Below are 25,531 nucleotides of genomic sequence, written 5' to 3' on the forward strand. Positions count from 1 at the left end.
GCAACTCTGTGTTGTTGTTGATGTCCCGCTGCTTTGCTTTATCTTGGCCAGGTCGCAGCTGTAAATGAGAACTTTTTCTCAACTGGCCTACCTGGTTAAATAAAAGGTGAAATAAAATAAAAATAAATTAAGTATTATACTAGTGTAAATTGAACATTTGTGTTTTGCATATCCCATAGTGCATTCAAAGTGACATTGGGTCTTCTGCATGTAGTCAAACGTATGCATTGCAGTACATATACAACTTGCACTATAGCAAGTTTAATTTAGGCAGTTTGGCGATGTTTGGTGCTGCTACCTAAATTACACGTGTTATAATAAAAATAACCTAATTGCCCACACTGATCATAGAATTGCGTGATTTCCAGTTCCAAGTCTTGTGCCATGCAAGATTAAATAGTTTAAGCTATTACTATAGTAATAGTTTGTCCCGATTAATTTTTATTACAATTTGTATTTGTATCCACTATTACTTGACCCTCACCCACAAGGATGCGAGTGTTTACAGAGGAGATAAATAAAAGATTGTTTGATTTAGACTATGAAACCCTACAATATATGGAAGGGAACGAACACTAAATTGGCAGTGAAATATAGGTGGTTATTATTTCCTGAGGCAAATAGGAGAAGTCCTAGCTGACTGTACAGACTACTTCTACTGCCTTGAGGGAGAGCCCAAGCTCAGTTCAGAGGGTTTCCATCAGTGCAGGACAATACACTACAAGAGCTTGTTTATACTGCTAGACTGGTGTGACAGCTCCTGCCATTGAACATTGAGAAAAACACATGCCAGGGGTGTATTCATTAGTGCATACCATAGGAAACTGTTGCAAAACGTTTGCAACGAAAACAAGAGTTCCTTACTGGAAAAGTTCAGCTGATCCCTCCAGCATTAAGGCCAGTTTGGTTCTGAGTAAATACAGCGCAGGGGCTTTTCTAGGAAAAGGTTCACTTTGGTGACACAACCACTACCATTATGTAATAACAGAAATCCGTGAAACAAAGTAAAGTTTACTATCAATGAACAATATGAATAATAATAGTACAGGGACTTTGCTATAAAAGTCGATAGAGTCCATGTCCTGCTGATTAAACTCATGCTCTAGTAGTAGAGCAACTGCAGTTCTGGACATTATTACTAAAGCTGGATTGTAAACATCTGTACTCATACAATGAGTAAAATCATAAAACTCACCGATCATAAATTATGTGTATTGATACTATACTGAATTGTATGTAGAGCGGCCGGTTTGCGGTCCTGACCAGGCTATATCAGGGCATGCAATTAAAAATATATAAAAACTGATTAAGAATCTCTATTGGAAATACTTTTAGAACAGGAAAAGAGTTAAGATGCCTAGGAAACTTACAGAAATTGTCTGCAGTCAACAAATAATGTCACCAAAAACAAAATGTTTGATTTAACTTTATTTATTTTTTATGGCTTTGTTTTTTTCTTATTGTTTTCTTATTTTTTCCCCTTACTATAGGTCTTTTTGGCACTACATAATTATCTGATAGGAGTGGGCATGTTAAAATGTTGTTTTTTGTTTGAACAAATGTCTATTCAAAGCTTTTATCCTTAAGCAAGCAAAGTATGAACACAGCTAATAAAAATAAAGGATCATTTTTACCTCCTTTACACAAAATAAAACACTTTTTGGACCCCTTCAGAAATGGGGGTATTAAAATATTTTACATTTGTATTACAAGTCAATGTAATGAGACAAAACATGTAAAAACTGTACAAAAATGATAAAATTCATTTAAAAAAGTATTGTGACCAGATGATGCAAAGTTAAGATTATATAGTTTTTGTTTTGTCAGGGTGAAGGACCATAACGCCTAAATGAAAGAAGATGCTATGGGAGCAGAGTTCACAATTCATTTCTTCTGCTGGATGTAGTTGAGGTTGACGTGATGTCGTCCGTGGGGGAGGAGCGGGAAATGCTGATTGGGGTGCACCACAGAACCTGGGGCGGGGCCAAGACAAAGAAGGAAGTAAAGTTAACTACAGTAGGGGCATTTTTGAAAAATCGAAGGGGAGAATTATTTAGAGTAGACCAATCAATGAAGTATTACAAACTATACTAAATGAGAGGTGGATCCGTGGCTTTCCCACCCCACCAGATATGCAATAATTAATTGTATTTTTTAAACGGACACCCGTTCTGAACGGACTCAAGGACAGACCGACCCGTTCCGAAAAGGACAGTTTGAAACTGACTCAAACAGACCCATGCTTGTTCAGGTTCCGAGACACCCGTTCAGATTCTAAAGAAAGCAATTTAAAATATCCAATTGGGCGCTGCCAGCGCCATCAATAAACTAGCAATGTTGGCCAAATTAACTACAGTTGCGTGTCCTTAAAAACTGCCTATAACAAATTATTTTTAAAAACGATTAGTTGTGTTTCGACGTGTAGCGTATGGACTATACTTTGCTAATACAAAATTACATTCATTTATTTTTTTTATATTTAAAAAAAGACGAGCTTAGGCCTAGCCCTAGAACAGAAAAGATAGGTATGCCGGTGTTGTGCCGAAAATCTCCCCCCTGCCAGGACCCCCCCCCCCCTCTTCTAATTTCCTTAATTTTGTGGCTAGTGTCAAATCATTTCTGTAGAACTTCAAGTCAGGATAGGCAACCAAAAATGAATAATTAATGCATGTGTGTTTTATTAAACATGGAGGGAGTAAAATGTTGGCAAGCAATAAACCTTTCAGAACAACTACAGCTGAATTATTATCCATAGACTTTCAAAAATACTAGTTGAATAAGACATGGGAGAGATGAAGCATTCTGGCAAAGGGATTTATTTATAGACCAATACAAAAATCAGTAGCGGATTTAGGTACGCGACAAGGGCAGCCGCCCATGGCGGCATCTTGCCGGGGGGTAGCACGGGGCGCCCCCGGGTGTGTGCGCTGAAGGGGGGGTTCGCCCAGGGCGCTATACAAGCTAGAACCGCCACATACACTTGAAACAAATAGCCAAACCGAAAACTGCAGACAAAAATGCGTTCTGCTACTAAGATCAGTGAATGTAGGCTAAACTGACAAAGGAGTGAAGAGCAGAAATCTCAACTAGCAAGCAAGTCGCAGCAATGAAGAACGCGAAGGGGGGGAGGGGATTCTGAGGGGGAGATTTGGCAATACTCCAGCGCCATGTTCCCGACATCTTTTAAATCCTTGTCAGATTGATAAACAGATACAGGCAGACGCAGTAGCTTTATTTGTACATTTTCTATCAAAATATTTTTTTATAAAGATAAGCATTATATTGTTAGATTAAAGGTGTAACTCAGGTAGGCATAAAACATTCTTCCTCACCTCAAGTTCAACTCTCGGTGTGCACTGCCTTCATAGGTCTGCAGTACCTAAGCCGAATAGGCATACCACACCAAACGATCACAAAAGTTGCTTAACTTTATTAGGGTAATATCAAAAGTCAGTCACTGTTCACCGGGAAAATACGAATATTGCCGCAATAAATTCAATACCAACAAAGGTGACTGCCTACCGCAGGCCTACCCAACAAATGACAGTAATAGGTTAATGCTATTTCTTTTACAACAGGCCTACTTTTAGCCTTAAACTAAATACATGGCACAAAAATATAGATACGTTTTCGTTGACAAAAAATGTTCAACAAAATGAAACACTTTTTGCATTGGTAATTTAAAAGAACTGGTTTAGATAATTAAAATAGGCCTACAATAGTAATAAATAAACAATAATGGACTGGACGATAAATGAAAATAAATAAGGTAGAAATATGCATCAAACCTGGATAGCGAATTGCACAGTCCATTTGGCTGTGCCAACATTTTTCTCATCTTTGTCAACTACAATATCACAACTTGTCCCTGAGGACGTTCCCCTTGTCGACTTCTTTTCTCTTTTCTCTTTCTCCTCTAACTTTCGTTATACTTCAATGAAAAATGACTCAATCTTCACGATCAACAGTAGACAAGGGTAATTAACAGAAGACGGGTCCAAATCGGGACCAATCGCTAATACATTTTAATTGCACATACCTGGTACCCGTGGCAATTGTGTCAGACCCGACCCAGATCCGAGCCAAAAGTCAGATTTTAGGGCCAGGACACGATTGGGTCCTGGGTGAGACCTCGGAATTTCGGGTCTGTTGAAACCGTGAAGACCTCTAATTCGCATCTCTCTATCGCAGAGCCTCTTACCTTGGGACATGAAGGGTTTGCCGGGTTGTGGGTAGCCCCCGTTGCCCTGCTGGATGAAGTTCTGTGGCATGCGGTAAGGCCAGGACGGGGACAGGGAGTAGTGGGCCGCATTGCTGTGCTCCCAGGTCCTAGAACCCTGCTGGCTCACACCCCCAAACTGGGTCTTGTAGCCTGGGTCTACAGGGAAAGGGAGGTCTTTAAATTTGGTCCACAAAACGTAATTGGAAAATTTAAACAAGAAACTGCTCAGCCAACCACAATAATTTGATATCATCCTTCTGACCCAGCACCAGTTTAAGTGCACAGTGAATTAAGTGTGTAGCCCAAAACCACTGGTGTTTCTTACCTGACCACACAATCAGCACAGTTAACAAGGAAACAGACAGTTACTGCTAAAGACACAGACAGAATCTGACCAGTTAGTCAGACAAACCAACAAAGACAGACTGTTCTGACAACTAGCAGAGACAGAAAGAGCCCAGACAGAGACGGAGCCACCCAGTGTGTACCTGACTTCCCCACAGTGCCGTTAGCCACCATTGCCCCCTGTTGTGCCAGGTGGTTGTGCCAGTGCCTGTCCCGTCCCTGCCCTCCTCCCAGGCCTATGGGCCTCCCCGCCGGCTGGGCGAAGATGATGCTAGGGTCGTTTAGGTTCATAGGGCTAGGGCTGCCACCCCCCAAAGAGCCCCCTGGCCCTGTGTTCCCGTTCCCTGGGCCAGGGGCCTGGCGCAGAGGGAATTTAAGGCCGGGCGGGGAGGGCCCACCAGGGCCACTGGAAGTCTGGAGGATGGGGCCGTGGATGGGCCAGGAGTTGGAGGGGTGGTGGTGTTGGTGATGAACCTGGTGCCCCTGGGACTGATGTGACTGGTGCTGGTTGTGGTGGGAAGGCAGCAGTCCCAGAGCAGTGAGAGCTGCCGAGTGGTGGTACTGGCCCGGGTGTGAGGGAGGGAAGCCGAAGAGAGAGAGGGGAACCTGGGGGTGTTGGGGCTGCTTAGGGGGTCCCACTCCAGCGGAGGTCATGGAGGAGGAGGATTGGGGGGAGCTGGAGGATTGGCTGGAACCCTGGGAGAACAGGTTGGGCTGGGGGGAGTAGGGCGGAGTCTGGTGGGAATCAGACTGAGGAGGGGGGCGGGGGACAGCAGGGTAAGGATGTAGAGGGAAAGTCAGGAAGGAAAAAATACAGGAAGGGAAAGAGAGAAATCAATTAAAAGGCATCACCATACATAGAGGTCTGTACTGATAGATAAAGAAGCTAGCTGTAGCATGTTTGAACATGGTTAGGGTGGCTCAGGGAGAGAGACAACACCGAGTTGTACTCACACATTCGGAGGGTTGTCTGGTGCGTCCGGGGCGGTCCTGTGGAGGCTGGGGGATGGGGATGGACTGGGAGCTCACCATGGCTTGCACCATGTGGGGAACTGGAGGAAACGGAAGCAAACCATTACATCACTCAGTCATCGAGCCACTGCTGTCCTCTGCTGGGAGGTAGTAGTCATGACAAAACACAGGTCTTTAAATCAACAATTACATACTGTACATGGGCTCCTGTACAATACAGGAACGATAAGTTTTAGTTTGAAACGATTCGGTGCCATTCGGTTTGAATACAGAACAAATCGATGCGATTCGGTGCAATACGATTCGATACACTAACATTTGTTGCACAAACACATTCATTTTCCATTCTATATTAAAAATCTGCTGCTGATGGAGCTCATGAGCTGGGACTCTTGGAACTGGATCTGTCTGAGCTTGTTATTTTTTGCAGATTCATGTTTGAGCTTTTAATATTTATCATTTACAAATGAGCTCTGACATACCCAATGAATATATAGCACAACTTTGGATTTCACTCCCATCTCAAAATCAAATGGGTTTTAACCGTTTTTACAGATTGATCTTCTCGTCGTCTCTAGTTTTGGCCATGCAGTGCGACTCGCAAAAGTGATTGCTGGCCTCTCGAGTGGAGCAGTGGTCTAAGTCACTGCATCGCAATGCTAGCTGTGCCACTAGATTCTGGGTTCGAATCCAGGCTGTCACAGCCACCCGCGACCGGAAGACCCATGGGGCGGCGCACAATTGGCCCAGCGTCGTCCGGGTTAGGGTTTGGCCGGTAGGGATGTTCTTGTCCCATCGCGCACTAGCGACTCCTGTAGCAGGCCGAGCGCATGCACACTGACACGGTCGCCAGGTGTACGGTGTTTCCTCCGACACATTGGTGTGGCTGGCTTCCCGGTTAAGTGGGCATTGTGTCAAGAAGCAGTGGGGCTTGGTTAGGTTTCGGAGGACGTACGGCTCTCGACCTTCGCCTCTCCTGAGTCCATATGGGAGTTGCAGCGATGAGACAAGACTAACTACTAATTGGAGACCACGGAATTGGGGAGCAAACGGGGTAAAAAATATATATTTTTAAAAAGTGATTGCCGTCCTCGTTATGAAATAATTAACTTTACACTGATTGTTCGAAGCAAAACTATCAAAAATATTGCTGATGGTGAACCTGAACAATCAAAATAAACTCCATTTTAAGCCCTGTTCAGCAGGGAGGCCAACAGCCAGTTGTCTCTCCAGTAGCTTACTTTTATTCGAGTAAATCAGCGCACAGATGACAACCTAAATGACCTCTGACTGATGCATGCTACAATTGGATCGGTTTAGGGTCCGCAGACTGATACACTTGTATCTTAAACATTTGAATTGGGGACCGATGCGTATCGGTGAATCGTTACATTCCTACCTGAATTTGTCCAAATGAAACTCTTGTTTTGCTCTGTTTGCTTCTCAAATGGTAGACCGTTTACGTAATGAATTCACCCCAGAGGTGTAATTATTAGACCAAGACAATAGCAAACAGTTGCAAAACCCTTTGCAACGGAAACAGTTTACTCCAAACAGAAAACGGTTTGGCAACGAAAACAGGAGTTTCTATTGGACAAATTTCTTCCAGTGGATACACCCTCGATCAGGTGTGTGTGTGTGTACCTAGTCCCACTGCGGCTCTCTGTCTAAGATGACGGTACTCTTGGCAGTCCCTCCGTACGTGACCCATGTCACCACACTGGAAACAGCGACGCTCCCGCAGCTCATGATCGTCTCCCTCCTTCACATCCTCCTCTTTCTCGTTCTCCTTCTTCCTCATCCCCCTGTTCAGACAGACACGCACACAGAAGCAGAGGATTAGCTCACTCAAACATGCAGCCACCACTTGACATAGGTTCAAATACTATTATAAATCATTTCAAATACTGTATCTGTGCTTGATTGAGCTCGTCTTCCAACAGAACCAATGCAACAAAAAGTCTCAAAAGTGCAAAGCCCTCCCACCTGGAATTATTTCAAATAGTATTTGAACCCAGGTCTGTCACACACACACACACGCTAGTTCCAAAAGAAACTCACTGATGTTCTCTCCCAGTGTACCTGCGTCTCTTGGGGCAGTCCTTCATATAATGGCCGATCTTGCCACAGACCCGACAGCACCTGTCATTAGGTGCCAGCTCCCCGTCCGTTAGCACCTTGGAGTCAAAGAAGTAGTACTGCACCACAGAAGAAACAATGTTAGACAATGGAATAATTTGACATCAACAGTGTACAGCCCGGGCGACAATGCCCATAATTACAACGGGTTTCAGAGTGCGGATCTTGGATCAGGTCCCCCTCTTGTTCATCATCATTTAAAAAAGGCAAAAATGATCCTATATCAGCACTCTGAATACAGCCCTGTATCTAGTGTGTGCCGTACCGCCTCCAAGCCAGGCTGGGGGTAGAAGGGAGTACCAAACAGCTTCCTGCCGTTGATAAAGGCCTTCATGATGAAGTTAGTCACTAAGGAGAGACAGAGAAGGGGTGTGTTGGGGACCATGATCACTGAACTACTACAGGGAGCACAGACCATAATCACTGAAATACTGTGGTAGATGATACATACTTGGCCTGATAAGGATAACTTGAGAGTTTTGCCACCTTACTCTTAATAAATTCTGTCATTTTCCAGAAATCCTGGATGGCGTATTCCGGATTTCCTGCTCATTATCTCCTGACAACCTCCAACCAGGATTTCGGGTAAACTAGGGAATTTATTGGAAGTTCCTGAAACATAGTTCACTTACTTTTGCGAGAAACTCCAGCACCAAGATTGTGATTCAAGTCAAAGGGATCTAAGGAACAAACAAAAAGTAACCAGTGATCAATCGGTCCTTTCATCATCACAACCATGTGAGTGAGAAGGAACGTTTCACTACCTTCAATAGCGATGCACTTGGAGGTCCACTGCTTCTCGAAGGTGGTGAGTCGTTTCCTCTGGCGGATGCTAATGACATGCTCCTTAAAGTCAAACTCCTCGGTGTAGAACCTGAGCAGGCCCAGCCACAGCTCCCCCACAGACTCACGGTTTTGCTGCAGCTCTGGCAGATGACGACGCTATGAGGGAGGACAAGGGAGCGAGCTTTATCAGAACTCTTTAATAGAACGCTTTAGACTACAATGACTAGTAAGCAAAACAACAAACGTATTCAAGGTCATCATTTAGGAGAGGCAGGTATGTGTAGGATTTGCTACATTCAGTTGCGTTGATGACTTAACTCACCAGTTCCTCGAGGTCATCACAGAAGAAGGCATTCCAACCATCCACCATCCTCTGTGGTACAGTATGTCCGTCAAAGATCTAAGGAACAGGTGGACATTGGGTTATTTCCTAAAGCTTTTACAAAGACTGAGTGGGTTCTGTTGGTGTCAGCTACATCCACACTGACTGGCTATAACAGGATGGACCTGTAACAAGGGTTAGCAGAGGGTAAGTGAACAGTACCTCTTGGAGAACAGGGATGACGGGGGGCTTTCTCTGCTGCAGGAAGTAGAGCACCATGAGGATGTATGCATAGGATGACAGGCTTCCTCTGGACGCGTCACCTATGTCGCAGCGCTTTGCAAACACCTTCATGGTGTATCCCAGGAACTGCACACGCGGGTCTAGAGCCGCGTAGGTAGCCAGCATTCTGGTGTTGTGTTGAGCCTGAAAGAGGAGCGACACCAATGAATCCATACAGATGGATAGTACACAATCACTGATTACACAGCAACTTAGCTTACAAATGACATGTTACCCAATGATAGTACTCTGTCCCTTACCAGTCCTTGTTATGGCTATCTGTAACGTTAAGTAATGATCTCCATTTACTCACTAGCGTATTGTAGAGGCTGATGTCTGCCTCCAGTCCGCTCGGTCTGTGTTCAAACTTCACAATAGGCACTTTGGCTGTCGTAATAGGCAGGATGTTCCTCAGACCTGACAGAGGAAAACACAGGTCATCAATCACCAAGTCACAAAATATGACAGTCTGCATTCATAACAAGTAGTCAAACCACGCATCCTGAAAGGGGTCAATGTAATGTGCTATGAAAGAACCTCTTTTACCTGCGTGTTTCTTTAGCACCTTGGCTAGGTCTTCGATGATCTCTTTGCAGTTCAACTTCTGTTGAGTAGAGGGATAGACAGATATACATCTCAGAATGACTGGGGAGACAAAGACCTGCGGGAATGAGTTTCAATATTCAAAATGGACACCAATCACAGTGAGCCCACGTACCTCTCCGGTGTCGTGGCCCTCCAAGGTCATGCAGATGTCCAGGTCACTGTCACGGAAACCAAAGCCGTTCTTGGAGGAGCCAAACAAACACAGCTGGGCCTCGTCTGTGTGATGATATCATAGATGTTTTATAATACCGAGGTGGTACTACACAGAATAGTAAGTTCCATATTCTTGTGAACTGCTGTTACATATGCAATTCAGTTGTGCACGTACCATTGTATTCCTTTCGTATAAACCTCTCCAGACTACCCATGACCTGCTCTCTCTTCTGCTGCTCTCCAAGAGAGGGGGACAGCTCATCTACAAACAATCAGAACAAGTATATTTAACGTGTTTGAGTATTCCTATTTGTGCATGTGAAGTCTATATATACAGGTTTTACCAGTGTAGTGTTCAAGACATGTCTTAGCTCCATAATATAGAAGATCTGCTTTGACAAAATCTGGACATAATCACTCAAACAAACTCCTTCCAAGACAGCAGAATGATGTTAAGCAGCAAATGACTTACGGTAGCAGAGTCTACAAAGGCCATCCAGGATGTCTCTGAAGCGATCGGTCATGGGAGGCAGCGGTTTGAGCTCGATCTTCTTGAAGTCCTCAGGACAATCGTCCTTCAGATGGCCATCTCTCTTGCAGATGCTGCACACGACTGTAGGAGGCTGCAGAGAAGATAAATAAAGATAATTAAGCAAAGCCTGTGAACTTAATTCTGGAATTTACACTAAACTTCTGTCAAAGCAAGTCTAGAATTTTCATTATCCAATTCAAAACAATCAAAAAAGCATTTTGTACAGGTACCTTTCCTCCTGTGAAGATCATCCTGTCAAATATATAATGCAGGTCCTCTGGTGCAATATGTCCCTGCATCTTAAACACAGGCTTAACTTCCTCTTCCCCCTCTTCATCACTGTCCAGCAGGCCGTTCTGGGGCGAGGGGGAGGCGGAAGAATACTCCAGGGTAGCGGAAGGCTCAGCTCCAGTCCCATCTGTAGAACTGTCCCCCTCACCGAGGACCAAGTCCATAAGGCCAGCGTTTAATGCCCGCTCTGCTCCATCCTCTTCATCACTTTCAACCTCATCATCCTCCTTCTGTCCTGTCTCAGAGCTCAGACTGTTCCCTTGCTTCCCATTGCGCACTCCACCTCCACTCTTCTCAGCCACCTCTTCTCCTTCCTCCGGTTTCATGTCGCCATGTTTGCATGTCTTCTTGCCTCTCTGGCGCCCTCCTGTGTCCCTGTCCTTGCTCTGCGGGCAGGCAAAGTATTTGTAGGCAGTGCGAAAGCGCTCCTGGACGTACTCAAAGACCATCTGACTGTTCAGGCTGCGGGCAACATTCCTCTTCAGGGCAAACGGATCTGAGAAGAAATAGAGGAGGATAAGTTTAAAGGTGGTAGAGCAGTGGTGTGTAGAAACTGACTAAAATAACTAGCCATGAAAAAAAACGTTGATTCTGACTCCACCACATTACTTTAAGCTATTCATACCTAGGCAATTTAACAGGTAAACTCATGGGTACACTCGCAATGGCTGTCTAGTATTGTGATGCAATAATTTCCATAGTAAAGTAGAAAGTTCATTGAAATGATGTTAACTGATGTGGTTCATGCAATTGTATGTGTTGTTTGTAATGACATTTGAGTTGAATCAACAAATCCCAGCACAAATTGATAGGTACACTTCCTGCTTTGCTCCTATGGGTACACTCACAATGGTTGCCGGTCCACCCATTATGCCATAATTGATTGATCATGTCAGCTCTATTCATTACATTTCTATCTGCAACATTCTGTATGTTTCAACTCTGAATATCCTGTTCAGTGGTCTCTCTCAATCACCCTTGATGGCCCGCCTGTCTGTTCAGTGGTCCGTCACCCTCTCCCTCCCCAGCCTGTCTGTTCAGTGGTCCATCTCCCTCTCCAGCCTGTCTGTTCAGTGGTCTCTCTCCCTCACCCTTGATGGCCCGCCTGTCTGTTCAGTGGCCCGTCACCCTCTCCCTCCCCAGCCTGTCTGTTCAGTGGTCCGTCTCCCTCTCCGTCCCCAGCCTGTCTGTTTAGTGGTCCGTCTCCCTCTCCCTCCCCAGCCTGTCTGTTCAGTAGTCCGTCTCCCTCTCCCTCCCCAGCCTGTCTGTCTGTTCAGTGGTCCGTCACCCTCTCCCTCCCCAGCCTGTCTGTTCAGTAGTCCGTCTCCCTCTCCAGCCTGTCTGTCTGTTCAGTGGTCCGTCTCCCTCCCCAGCCTGTCTGTTCAGTGGTCCGTCTCCCTCTCCCTCTCCAGCCTGTCTGTTCAGTGGTCCGTCTCCCTCTCCCTCCCCAGCCTGTCTGTTCAGTGGTCCGTCACCCTCTCCAGCCTGTCTGTTCAGTGGTCCGTCACCCTCTCCCTCCCCAGCCTGTCTGTTCAGTGGTCCGTCTCCCTCTCCCTCCCCAGCCTGTCTGTTCAGTGGTCCGTCTCCCTCTCCCTCCCCAGCCTGTCTGTTCAGTGGTCCGTCTCCCTCTCCCTCCCCAGCCTGTCTGTTCAGTGGTCCGTCACCCTCTCCCTCCCCAGCCTGTCTGTTCAGTGGTCCGTCACCCTCTCCCTCCCCAGCCTGTCTGTTCAGTGGTCCGTCTCTCTCTCCCTCCCCAGCCTGTCTGTTCAGTGGTCCGTCTCCCTCTCCCTCCCCAGCCTGTCTGTTCAGTGGTCCGTCTCTCTCTCCCTCCCCAGCCTGTCTGTTCAGTGGTCCGTCTCTCTCTCCAGCCTGTCTGTTCAGTGGTCCGTCTCTCTCTCCCTCCCCAGCCTGTCTGTTCAGTGGTCCGTCTCCATCTCCCTCCCCAGCCTGTCTGTTCAGTGGTCCGTCTCCATCTCCCTCCCCAGCCTGTCTGTTCAGTGGTCCGTCTCCCTCTCCCTTCCCAGCCTGTCTGTTCAGTGGTCCGTCACCCTCTCCCTCCCCAGCCTGTCTGTTCAGTGGTCCGTCTCCCTCCCCAGCCTGTCTGTTCAGTGGTCCCTCCCTCCCCAGCCTGTCTGTTCAGTGGTCCGTCACCCTCTCCCTCCCCAGCCTGTCTGTTCAGTGGTCCGTCTCCCTCTCCCTCCCCAGGCTGTCTGTTCAGTGGTCCGTCTCCCTCTCCCTCCCCAGCCTGTCTGTTCAGTGGTCCGTCTCCCTCTCCAGCCTGTCTGTTCAGTAGTCTCTCCCTCGATGGCCAGCCTGCCTGTTCAGTGGTCCGTCACCCTCTCCCTCCCCAGCCTGTCTGTTCAGTGGTCCGTCTCCCTCTCCCTCCCCAGCCTGTCTGTTCTTTGGTCCGTCTCCCTCTCCCTCCCCAGCCTGTCTGTTCAGTGGTCCGTCTCCCTCTCCCTCCCCAGCCTGTCTGTTCAGTGGTCCGTCTCCCTCTCCCTCCCCAGCCTGTCTGTTCAGTGGTCCGTCTCCCTCTCCCTCCCCAGCCTGTCTGTTCAGTGGTCCGTCTCCCTCTCCCTCCCCAGCCTGTCTGTTCAGTGGTCCGTCACCCTCTCCCTCCCCAGCCTGTCTGTTCAGTGGTCCGTCTCCCTCTCCCTCCCCAGCCTGTCTGTTCAGTGGTCCGTCACCCTCTCCCTCCCCAGCCTGTCTGTTCAGTGGTCCGTCTCCCTCTCCAGCCTGTCTGTTCAGTGGTCCGTCTCCCTCTCCAGCCTGTCTGTTCAGTGGTCCGTCTCCCTCACCAGCCTGTCTGTTCAGTAGTCTCTCGCTCGATGGCCAGCCTGTCTGTTTAGTGGTCTCTCTCCCTCAGTCTTACCCTCGATGGCCAGCCTTCGTCGGGGCCAGTTCTTCATCTCTCTGGAGAGGAGCTCTTTGAGGCGGATGCTGATGATGCGTTCCTCCAGGGCGAACTCCAGAGTGTAGAACCGAAGCAGCTCCAGCCACAGCTGGCCCAGGGACACCCCCTTACCCAGGTCCAGGGCCAGGCGCGTCTGAGAGGGAGCAGAGCGAGAACAGAGTGAGATGGGACATATGAACTAAGCCTAAGACTACATGGACAGTAACCACAAAGAAAAACAGAGGCACTCAACGCCATAGGTGGCATTGATAAAAAAGGAAATGGACTGGTGTAAGAAATATGGTGAGTAATCAGTCTAGCTAACACAGTCATACAATGCTTTGTAGCCCTCCTGAAAAAAGGGGATACACTCAGTCCTTTGAAGAACTCTGCTTTTAGCACTGCAGAACAGAAACATATTACAATGTGCAGTCATATCATTTCTTGAATGAAAAAACTTTATTTGAAAAAGAAAATGAAAGCCTTGTCGAGAGTACTCACCATTCCCTCTGTATGCTGGTTCTTCAGAGCTGGTTTCTTCTGCTCAGGCTTGACCTTCCCTCCTTCCCCCCTGCCGTCCCCCCGTCCCTCTGTACTGGGGGGCCGGTGCTCCCACCCCACAAATATATCCATCTCTATCCCTGTCAGATGGTACTCATCCACAGCCTTGACATCAAAACCTTCGATCTGAAATCAACCACAAAGTTATAAACAGCATTAACAAAAACAAGCACAGTAAAAACATCTTATACAAAAGCAAAAAAAATATGACCTGAAAGAAAATGAATCAGTTCAAATGTGTGCAGCAATAGTGGTGACTATTTTAATAAAATATCGACCTTTGTGTGGTGTCACCTACCCAGTAGCCGAAGTAGACAGGAAGGATGGGCTCTCTGCGTTGTTGGAGGAAGAAGATGACCATGAGGGAGAAGGAGTAGGACGGGATTCCCCCTTCTGCCTGGCAGTCAATGTGGCACAACTAGAGGGACAAACAAGCACACAAACGATAGTCTTTATTTAAATCAGGTAAGTCATTAAGAACACATTCTCTCTGGTCAGGGGCTGTCGTTGTCATCAAAACCACTAAAGCGACAATATGCTAAGTTAGGTAAAGCAACCAAATAATTTACAATGAAATCCACTCTACACATAAATGCTAGTTCAGTCATCAATGCCAAATGCCAATACATTTAGTTACATTTGCTATTTCCACTAAAAGCACTAGTGTCAACTAGACAGATGCTATTTATATCATATGCTGGTATCCATAAAATACTATTTTCCCTAGACCAGCCTTACCTTAGCCCAGAGGCGGAAGGCCAGGACCAGAGGCACCAGTCTGGGTTCCAGTCTAGCTAGGGCAGCCAGGTGGTTTGTGGTGAGGCAGGCCACATCATTACCTGCACTCACCTTGCACATCAACCCACTGTGGAGATACAAAACACTGATCAGGGTTGTATTCATTAGACACCAAACGGAAGAAAACGGACTGAAGCAGAGATGGGTTACCTGAACTTGTCCAATAAGGAACTCTCATTTTTATTTTGTTGCGAAATGTTTTGCTACGCTGTACCCAGGAATTAAAAATGCACCCAGGAACAACTAACTCAGAGGATATTTCACAAAAGTAGGTTGTAAATGGATAACAGTAGAGCTCATAGAAAACAGTAGAATTAACCTTCCACTGACCTGTTGACATCTCTGCAAAACACTACCGGAACTTTGGCGTGAAAGTCAGACTCAACCTCAGAATATTGAGCTGGAAAAAGAAAAGCCAACATTCTTTGACTGCTCCCAAACCCAACACAATTATCTCCTGGCTGGCTACCTAATTTACATAGCTTAACACCTGAAAAGGATTAAACAATCTAATTTACCAAAGGTGTTTGTATTAAAACTACTGTGCATTAGTTCGGATTTCTATTAATTTTATTTTCTCATAACCGTCATTCGAGGTGGTTAATATGAGCTCTCCAAGCTAACAAATAACTCAATATAGCTTCTTATGCTGAATTTACAGTCTCTCTCAACACTGCGTGTGTGTGTGCGTGTGTGTGTGTGTGTGTGTGTTTAGCACACCACTGTTCTTCACGATTTCCAATACTTGTATCAGCACATCTGGTTGAGTCATCTAGAGAGACAAAAACATGACATTTATTATTAAGAGTCAAGGCATCAACATTTATCACATTAAATTCAATCACATGTCTTCATAAAGCAGTTTATGCATCATCAGCAGCAGTCAAAGTGCTTTAACTGTGGCCCCAGCCTAGAACCCAAAGACCTAACAGGAGTGGAGGCAAATCATATTCAGTCCACAGTTCATTTGAGTCCTGTTTTAGTGTCCTGTCTAGGAGTCCAATCATTCACTGGTTCTTGGATCCCTCCAACTGATAAATATACCCAATCAGTTAATTCATATCGAAGACAATCAAGGTGAAAGAGATCAGAGATCATCCGATACAGACTGACAATAAGGCAATAATGCAAATCAAGGCTGTGTCCCAATAGTCTTGAATAACCTCCTTCCTGTTTCCTATGTTGATTACCACTGATCTTAAAATCATTTGACTTGCACCCACATTGCATTTAACACCTGCACACTTCGCATTTACACTCAGTGGCCAATTTACACTCAGTGGCCAAGTACTGGGTCGGACACACCTTTGCTTCCAGAACAGCCTGAATTCTACGGGCCATTGAATCATTGCTCAATTGGTATCAAGGGACCTAACGTGTGTCAGGAAAAAACATTCCACACACCATTACAGCACCACCACCAGCCTGTACCGTTGACACCAGGCAGGATGGGGTCATGGTCTCATGCTGATTTCGACAATCCTGACTCAGGAACCGGGATTCGTCGGACAAGGCACTGTTTCTCCACTCCTCAATTGTCCAGTGTTGGTGATTGCATGCCCCCCGGAGCCGCTTCTTCTTGTTTTTAGCTGATAGGAGTGGAACCCGGTGTGGTCGTCTGCTGCAATAGCCCATCCCTGACCAGGACCGACGAGTTGTGCATTCCGAGATGCCGTTCTGCGCCATTTGTGGCCCGACTGTTACCTTGCATGACTCGCCTTTGACCTCTCATCAACAAGCTGTTTTCACCCACAAGACTGCTACTGACAAGATGTTTCTTGTTTGTCGCACCATTCTCGGTAAACCCTAGACACTGTCATGCGTGAAAAGTCCAGGAGGACGTTTGAGACACTGGAACCGGCACGCCTGGCACAGATGATCATACCACACTCAAAGGTCACTTGTTTTGTCCACTAATGTTCAATCGAACAGTAACTGGATGCCTGTCTGCCTGCTTTATATAGCAAGCCAAGGCCACGTGACTTACTGTCTGTAGGAGCAAACCATTTTCGTGAACAGGGTGGTGTAGCAAATAAACTGGCAATTGCGTAATTATAATTTGCATTAGTGAGTTGTTAACCTCTTGGGTAGGGGGCAGTATTTTCACGTCTGGATGAAAAGCGTGCCCAAAGTTAACTGCCTGTTACTCAGGCCCAGAAGCTAGGACATACATATAATTGGTAGATTTGGATAGAAAACTCTAAAGTTTCTAAAACTGTTAAAATAATGTCTGAGTATAATATGATATGGCAGGCAAAACCCAGAGGACAAACCATCCCCCCCCAAAAAAACATTTCAGCCTACCACTGTTTTCAATTGCTGTCATGTTTATTATGAGGCGAAATCCTCCCAGATTGCAGTTCCTAGGGCTTCCACCAGATGTCAACAGTCTTTAGAAAGAGTTTCAGGCTGGCTTTTTGAAAAATGAGCTAGAAGTTGTGGTTTTTCTAAGTGGCTCCCATTTTGGCTGTAGTGTTTCCATGCGCGTGGATGAAAGCGCGTTCTTTGTTATTTATTTCCGGTAATGAATATACTATTCTCCGTCTTAAATTGTATCATTTATTTACGTATTAGGTTACCTGAGGTTTGATTATAAACATTGTTTGACTTGTTTGGATAAATTTATTGGTAACGTTTGGGATTGATTTTGAAGGAGGGAAACCGGTGGATTATTGAATGAAGCACGCCAGCTAAACTGAGTTTTTATGGATATAAAGAATGACTTAATCGAACAAAATGACCATTTGTGATGTAGCTGGGACCTTTTGGAGTGCCAACAGAAGAAAAACTTAAAAAGGTAAGGTATTTATTATATTGCTATTTCTGACTTTCGTGGCGCACCTGCCTGGTTGAAAAATGTTTTTCATGCTTTTGTATGCGGGGAGCTGTCCTCAGATAATCGCATGGTGTGCTTTTGCAGTAAAGCCTTTTTGAAATATGACAGTGGCTGGATTAACAAGAAATTAAGCTTTATTTTGATGTAAAACACTTGTATTTTCATGAATGTTAAATATTTATATTTCTGTAATTTTAATTTTGCGCTCTGCAATTTCACCAGATGTTGGCCAGGTGGAACGCTACCGTCCCACCTGCCCATAAGAAGTTAAGAAACAGACAAGACTTACAGTGGAGGGGTAGGTGACGTCAATGTTGATGTCACTTGTCTTGAAGGCAAATCGGGTGAGACAGGAGCCGTAGAGGCGGAGGGCGCAAACTGAAAAGAAAAATAACGGCAACAAAAGCCATTCATTAACCAGGGATCTATTGATACCATACATTAACCAGGGATTTATTCATACCATACATTAAACAGTATTCTATTCATGCCATACATTCAACAGGATGTCATTCATACCATTTCCCTACTATTGCATTTTATTTGTTTATTGCCACCCTGGGAACCTTTGCCACTCCTGTAAGCCGATACTTACAATGAGCTACTTTCAACCATCTAGACATGGCATATGAACAGTCTAGATGACAGGAAGGAGACGGGAGGATAGAAATACTTGGTTACCTGAGAGGTGCTGCTGGATGATGAGCTCCATCCTGGTGACCACTTCCTTTCGCATCAGGAAGTCCTGGTCAGAGATACCATGTTGTTGGGTGACCTGAAGGACGGCTGCGTCCACGGCTCTGATCTGGGCTGGGGAGGGGGCAGGCAGCGCACGCAGCTCGTTCTCCTCCTGCTTCTCCTAAACACAACACAGGTGAGAGGGACAAAGGCAGGGTGAATCCAAATCCCCTCTAATGCCACCGTCTAATCGATTGGAGAGAATGTGGACAGAATTTGGGATTTGGGGGAGATACAAAATGGCCGACGTAGCCTTAGGAAACAGCAAAATAGTAAGAATGTATACAGATACACCAATAAGCTCCACCTCAATTAACCATTTCCACTTCTGAAATAACAAAGGTGGAAATAACAACCTAGGATTTTCTTTCAAGTTACAGTACACATCAGTTGTTGGAGAACATGACAATTATGACAAAATAAATAAAAGTTGCTAACTTTTTCTCTCACCATGATGCTCTTCTTGTGTCTCTTTTCCTTGATGTGTTTGTGTGCCCCCTGTATGTTCTCTATGTGTATTGAACATAGCTTGCATAGGTACTGGAAGTTAGGGTACTCTGGAGACGGCTGTAGAGACAGAAAGCAGTGAAACCAATTATATATGTGAGAGACCAGTCACTGATAGTGCCCCTCACTGTACACATGCAAATTATTATTATTTTTTTAAACCCGTCAGCGATGTGTTGAACTGTTGACTATTAACATTGTTATTCCTGGTGGAGGGTTCTCAGCAACAAACAACAAGTTGATAAGACATCTGACCTAAGAAGTTGCCTTAAAATGTAAAGTTGTGTCCACAAATTCCAGTCAACTGTTACAGACAACACAGTGGCTTCAGGAAGTATTCACACCTTGACTTTTTCCACATTTTGTTGCGTTATAATCAGAATTTAAAATGGATTTAATTGAGATTTTGTGCCACTGATCTATACACAATATCCCACAATAATCAAAGTGGATTTCTTCAAATAACTGTTTACAAATTAATAAACTCAAAGCTGAAATGTATTGACTCAATAAGTATGAAAAGAATGAGAAAAATATTCCGAAGCATGCATCCTGTTTGCAATATGGCACTAAAGTTACACTGCAAACTTTTTGTCCTAAATACAAAGCATTATGTATGGGGAAAACCCAACACATCACCGAGTACCAGTCTTCATATTTTCAAGCATGGTGGTGGCTGCATCACGTTATGGATATGCTTGTCACCTGCATGGACTAGGGAGTTTTTTTTAGGATAAAAATAAATAGAAGAGCTAAGCACAGGAAAAATCCTAGAGGAAAACATGGGTCAGTCCACTTTCCAACAGACACTAGCGGACAAATTCACATTTCAGCAGGATAATAACTGAAAACTCAAGGTCAAATATATTGGAGTTGCTTAGCTTACAAAAAGATGACAGTGAATGTTCCTGAGTGGCCTAGTTACAGTTTTGAAATTTTTATTTTACCTTTATTTAACCAGGTAGGCTAGTTGAGAACAAGTTCTCATTTACATCTGCTTGAAAATCTATGGCAAGGCTAAAATGGCTTTCTAGCAATGATCAACAACCAACTCAACAGAGCTTGAAGTGTTTAAACAATCCAGGTGTGTGAAGCTCTTAGAGACTTACCCAGAAAGACTCACAGCTGTAATCGCTGCCAAAGGTGATTCCAACATCTATTGACTTAGGGGGTTCAATACTTATCTAATCACGGATTATTAGCATTTACTCATCTTTAAAACATGTTACATTTTTTCTTCCACTTTGACATGAGTATTTTGTGCACATCATTGACAAAAAAAAGACAATTAAATCCATTTTAATCCCAATTTGTAACAAAATGTGGAAAAAATTAAGGGGTGTTAATACTTTCTGAAGGCACTGTAAATACAGACAACTGATAAACTGAAGTAACTTATGTTCTCGCCTCACCTTGACCAGTCTGTGTATGTAGTCTCTGTAGAGGCGATCTTCAGCCTGTCTGAGACCCAGCTTTTGCTCAGAGGTCATGTTCCTCCCATGACCCTTCTCATCGACCGCTGACCCCTCCACAGCAGGTTGCCCTGTCTCCAACACAGCAACGGCCTTCACGCCTGAAAACACAGACAAACCAACTCTTCACTTACAGTCAGCATGTAGATAACAAATGTTATGACCAGGAAGTTTTTATATAACAAACAAAAAACTGCAACAGGACTCTAACACAGACATATTATAGCAGCAAATGGCTCAAACATTAAACAGTTATGTAGCTAAAGTATAGAATAACGCACCAGGTGACTTCTCCTTCAACGGCCCCATCTTGGGGGTCTTGGTCTGTGCAGTAAGGACTTCGTCAGATGAGGTGGCCACCGTACCTGCCCCTGTGTCTCTCCCTCCACCAGCCGGACTCCTGTCTGTAGCCACCATGGGCCTAGCATCACCCCCCTGCCAAGCCTGCTGCTGGCCTCCCAGTCCCACCTTCCCCTTCCTCCTCTCCCCAGAGCTGGTCCTCCCAGTCAGCCTGCGAGGCTTCCCTCTCCCTGGGTCCTGAGGGCTGGCCGTGGAGGCTCTGCCTGTCCCACGGTTACTGCCTTGGTCCTTATGGTCCTCCCTGGCTGTGGTGATGTTCTCCTTGCTCCGGCAGGCAGTGGCAGGCTTGGGGCCAGACCCCTCTCTCTGTGTCACTGGAGTCTCTTTCAGGGACCTGGAGCTGGTGGAGGATGGAGCTGTGGCTCCCCTGTCCTCATTGCGTGAGGGCTTGATTAATTTTAGGGGGCTTTTTGATTCCTCCATGCCACAATCCAGTCCTCTCCCTCACCCGGGCTGAAGAGAACTAACTACTACTCTGTATTGAGGATGGGGAGGCAGCTAGTCCAATGAAAATCTGAAGAGATGAAAGTCAGACATTTTTGGCATTACTTACATTTATCTTAAAAGAACAATAGCCTAAACTATTCAGACACTTAATACTATCAAAACATAGCATATTGAACTAATTCTGCATCTGCTAGGATGAACTGAGAAAGTAGCCAGTGGCAAAACATTTAGCTTGCAATGAAGCCACAAAGGCCTGATCAAAACAAGTACATCCTAGTTATATATATATATATATATAGTTACATATGGGTTACAGTAGTTAGACTGGTGCATAAAGGGTAGTAATATAACTTGCGAATTTTATTGCAAATATACATTATTACGATATAACGAAGAGTGGCTAGCTGAGAAAAAACCTAGGCTGAAGCACTTGTGTTTGTTATGAAACGAAACCAACCCACAATATACTGCAAGGGCCTTCTCGCGTAGCGAGACACACTGCAGATGGAAACAAACGGGGCAAGTGACATTTAAAATAACAGCTAGACAAATAAATACCGTGCAGCTAGAGCAGACTTGTTAGCTACCTGACAAATGTTTGCATTTGCTAACGGTAGCTAACTAGCCACCTCGTAAATCGAAGTACCTGATAAATGGCTAGCTAGCAAGTTAGCCATCTATCCGCTAGCTGGCCAGCGGCTGGTAAGCCTTTCTATAAGTGTTTGACTAGCCACCCGACCCTATAAAACTGACACACGACAAAAGCACCAGAACATGAAAAATAATATACAATGCCTTACTGTAACATGCAGATTTTAGCTCTAAAATACGTCTAATTTCCCTTAATCTTCCTGCTCAGTATTTTGTTGTTTTCATTCACGGATCAAAACCATTGCGGTAATGATCAAAACAGCACCATAGACGCCATGTTAATTCTTGCATAGGGCATTGTGGGTACCTTTATTGAACGTAGGTGTATCAAAGAATATGGATATACTGACAAGAAACTTGTCTAACCGCCCTAACAATGGGAGTCGGCACCTCGGGCTGGCTTCCTCCCGCCTATCTTTCTTTGGATTGGTGCATACATCTCATTATTGTAATACTTTTTTGAATATTCGATGAGGGTTGTAGTCAACCGCCAGTAATCTCCACGGAGATAGATGGTATGCTGCCAGCCTCATGCCATGAATATCTATATCTATCTGCGCTTCCTCTCTAGTTGTATTCATGAAAGCATTATGGGATGAAAGCCATTGACATTTTAAGTAAGTACTTTTAATGTAAAGTAAATTTAAATTCATAGAAAATTGCCAAGAAATACAAAAGTATTTGGAGCGATGGGGTCACTGAACCATTTACAGTGGGTTGTATTCATTAAAGTCTTATTGATAGAAAATAGCCAAAGCCCAAAAATAGAAAAGCAGGGTGAATTCAGAAAAAGGGAGAGACATTTTGCTTTTCCATTATATATTATATTAGCGCAACACCTAATACAATTCTAAAAGGATATTTCCTAATCACACAAAAAAAAATATTCGCAGGAGGCATGACACACAAATTTGTGTACACAACCAAAACCATATTTTCTGTTCACATTTGGTAAACTGGGACCACAATTATCATAGTCCTAATAGTTTTTATTTTTTATTTTTTTATTTCACCTTTATTTAACCAGGTAGGCTAGTTGAGAACAAGTTCTCATTTACAACTGCGACCTGGCCAAGATAAAGCAAAGCAGTGCGACACAAACAACAACACAGAGTTACACATGGAATAAACAAACATACAGTCAATAATACAATAGAGAAAGTGTGTGCAAATGATGTAGGATAAGGGGGGTGAGGCAATAAATAGGCCATAGTGGCAAAATAATTACAGTATGGCAAATTAAACACTGGAGTGAAAGATGTGCAGAAGATGAGTGTACAAGTAGAGATACTGGGGTGCAAAGGAGAAAAATAAACAAAATAAATAATAATATGGTGATGAGGTAGTTGGGTGGGTTATTTATAGATTGGCTATGTACAGGTGCAGTGATCTGTGAGCTGCTCTGACAGCTGGTGCTTAAAGCTAGAGAGGGAGATATATGCTAATTTATTTTCCCTTGTATACCTTAACCATTTGTACATTGTTAAAACACTGCATATATATAATATGACATTTGTAATGTCTTTATTGTTTTGAAACTTCTGTATGTTTACTGTTCATTTTTATTGTTTATTTCACTTTATATATTCACTTTATATATTATCTACCTCACTTGCTTTGGCAATGTTAACACATGTTTCCCATGCCAATAAAGCCCTTGAATTGAATTTAATTGAATTTAATTGATATAAGTCTCCAGCTTCAGTGATTGTTGCAGTTCGTTCCAGTCATTGGCAGCAGAGAACTGTAAAGGAAAGGCGGCCACAGGAGGAATTGTCTTTGGGGGTGACCAGTGAAATATACCTGCTGGAGCGCGGTTCTGTGGGTGGGTGTTGCTATGGTGACCAGTGAGCTGAGATAACGCCTTGAGCCAGTGGGTTTGGCGACGGATATGAAGCAAGGGCCAGCCAACGAGAGCATACAGGTCGCAGTGGTGGGTAGTATATGGGGCTTTGGTGACAAAACGGATGGTACTGTGATAGACTGCATCCAATTTTCTGAGTAGAGTGTTGGAGGCTATTTTGTAAATGACATTGCCAAAGTCTAGGATCGGTAGGATAGTCAGTTTTACGAGGGTATGTTTAGCAGCATGAGTGAAGGATGCTTTGTTGCAAAATAGGAAGCAGATTCTAGATTTAATTTTGGATTGGAGATGCTTAATGTGAGTCTGGAAGGAGAGTTTACAGTCTAACCAGACACCTAGGTATTTGCAGTCAGAACATTCCAGAGTAGTGATGCTGGACGGGTGGGTAGGTGTGGGCAGCGATCGGTTGAAGAGCATGCATTAAGTTTTGCTTGCATTTAAGAGCAGTTTGAGGCCACGGAAGGAGAGTTGCATGGCATTGAAGCTTATCTGGAGGTTAGTTAACACAGTGTCCAAAGAAGGGCTCAAGCAAGTGCCTTAGAAATCTAGATCCACATAGAAAACTCATTGAAAACACTATCACCTCAAAAAACAAATTTCCTGGATGGTTTGTCCTCTGGGTTTTGCCTGCCAAATAAGTTCTGTTATACTCACAGACATCATTTAAACAGTTTTAGAAACTTCGGAGTGTTGTCTATTCAGATCTACTATGCATTTCCTAGCTTCTGGGCCTGAGTAGCAGGCCGTTTACTTTGGGCACGCTTTTCATCCGGAAGTGAAAATACCGCCCCCTAGCCTAGAGAGGTTAAGACTCAAAGACCATGAGAAACAAGATTCTCTGGTCTGATTAAACCAGATTGAACTCTTTGGCCTGAATGCCAAGTGTCACGTCTGGAGGACACCTGGCACCATCCCTATGGTGAAGCATCATTCTGTGGGGATGTTTTTCAACGGAAGGGACTGGGACTAGTCAGGATCGAGGGAAAGATGAGCAAAGTACAGAGACATCCTTGATGAAAACCTGCTCCATAGCGCTCAGGACCTCAGACTGGGGCAAAGGTTTACCTTCCAACAGGAGAACGACCCTAAGCACACAGCAAAGTCAACGCAGGAGTGGCTTTGGGATGTCCTTGGGTGTATCTGAATGTCCTTGAGTGGCCCAGCTAGAGCCTGAACTTGAACCCGATCAAACATCTCAGGATAGACCTGAAAATAGCTGTGCAGCAACGCTCCCCATCCAACCTGACAGAGCTTGGGATGATCTGCAAAGAAAAATAGGATAAACTGTTAAGTGTCAGTTGTGCAGAGGTGAGGACGGAGTCAGGCGCAGGACACAGAACTGGGTAAAATAACGTACTTTACTCTGAAAAATAATCAGCCAATAAATCCACGCAGGGATAACAAACCCTAACACAAAATACAGAATATCCCATCAAACCAGGACCAAGCAGCGGGCCCAAAGAGGAAAGGATTTCTGGACATGGGAAGAAGTGATGGGGAGATGCGAAACCCTTCCTTGGTGACAGACGGAAGGAGATAATGGAGGTCAGCGACGACGACAGGGTTCACGGCTACAGAATGGAGCTGGCGGCTGAGCAGAGGGAAGAGCCAGAGACTGTCAGGGAGGCAATTGCGAAGTTGGGAGAGAGTGAGATGAGAGAGATGTTGTGCAAGTGTGTTCTACTCAACATCCAACCAGAGGATCCGGTTAGCAGTCTGGTGCAACCTGTGCCGGTTCCACGCTTCTGGCCTCA

The 25,531-nt window shown here is 44.8% G+C and overlaps 1 protein-coding gene across 3 annotated transcripts; it reads right to left on the reverse strand.

Moving 5' to 3' along the window:
• Positions 1–1,413: 1,413 nt before the first annotated feature.
• Positions 1,414–22,311, reverse strand: LOC139409441 (terminal uridylyltransferase 4-like). 3 transcript variants are annotated; one of them, XM_071154602.1, is made up of 29 exons: positions 22,221–22,311; positions 20,737–21,329; positions 20,396–20,556; positions 18,927–19,043; positions 18,420–18,597; positions 18,028–18,116; positions 15,623–15,674; positions 15,233–15,302; positions 14,843–14,969; positions 14,403–14,522; positions 14,045–14,230; positions 13,523–13,697; positions 10,590–11,146; positions 10,300–10,450; positions 10,003–10,089; positions 9,787–9,890; positions 9,615–9,672; positions 9,382–9,485; positions 9,009–9,212; positions 8,787–8,864; positions 8,443–8,620; positions 8,311–8,358; positions 7,944–8,026; positions 7,601–7,737; positions 7,184–7,344; positions 5,522–5,619; positions 4,711–5,317; positions 4,202–4,378; positions 1,414–1,973 (listed from the first exon to the last, which is right to left on the reverse strand). In XM_071154602.1, the coding sequence occupies exons 2-29, from the start codon at positions 21,236–21,238 to the stop codon at positions 1,885–1,887; spliced, it is 4,698 nt and encodes a 1,565-aa protein (XP_071010703.1). In that variant the 5' UTR covers positions 21,239–21,329; positions 22,221–22,311; the 3' UTR covers positions 1,414–1,884. The 3 variants fall into 3 exon arrangements, with proteins under 3 accessions (XP_071010703.1, XP_071010702.1, XP_071010704.1); XM_071154601.1 differs by having other exon boundaries at positions 22,063–22,260; XM_071154603.1 differs by having other exon boundaries at positions 1,416–1,973; positions 7,622–7,737; positions 22,063–22,260.
• Between the last annotated feature and the right edge of the window lie 3,220 nt (positions 22,312–25,531).

The sequence above is a fragment of the Oncorhynchus clarkii genome, chromosome 5, assembly GCF_045791955.1.
Source record: "Oncorhynchus clarkii lewisi isolate Uvic-CL-2024 chromosome 5, UVic_Ocla_1.0, whole genome shotgun sequence".
Taxonomy (NCBI): domain Eukaryota; kingdom Metazoa; phylum Chordata; class Actinopteri; order Salmoniformes; family Salmonidae; genus Oncorhynchus; species Oncorhynchus clarkii.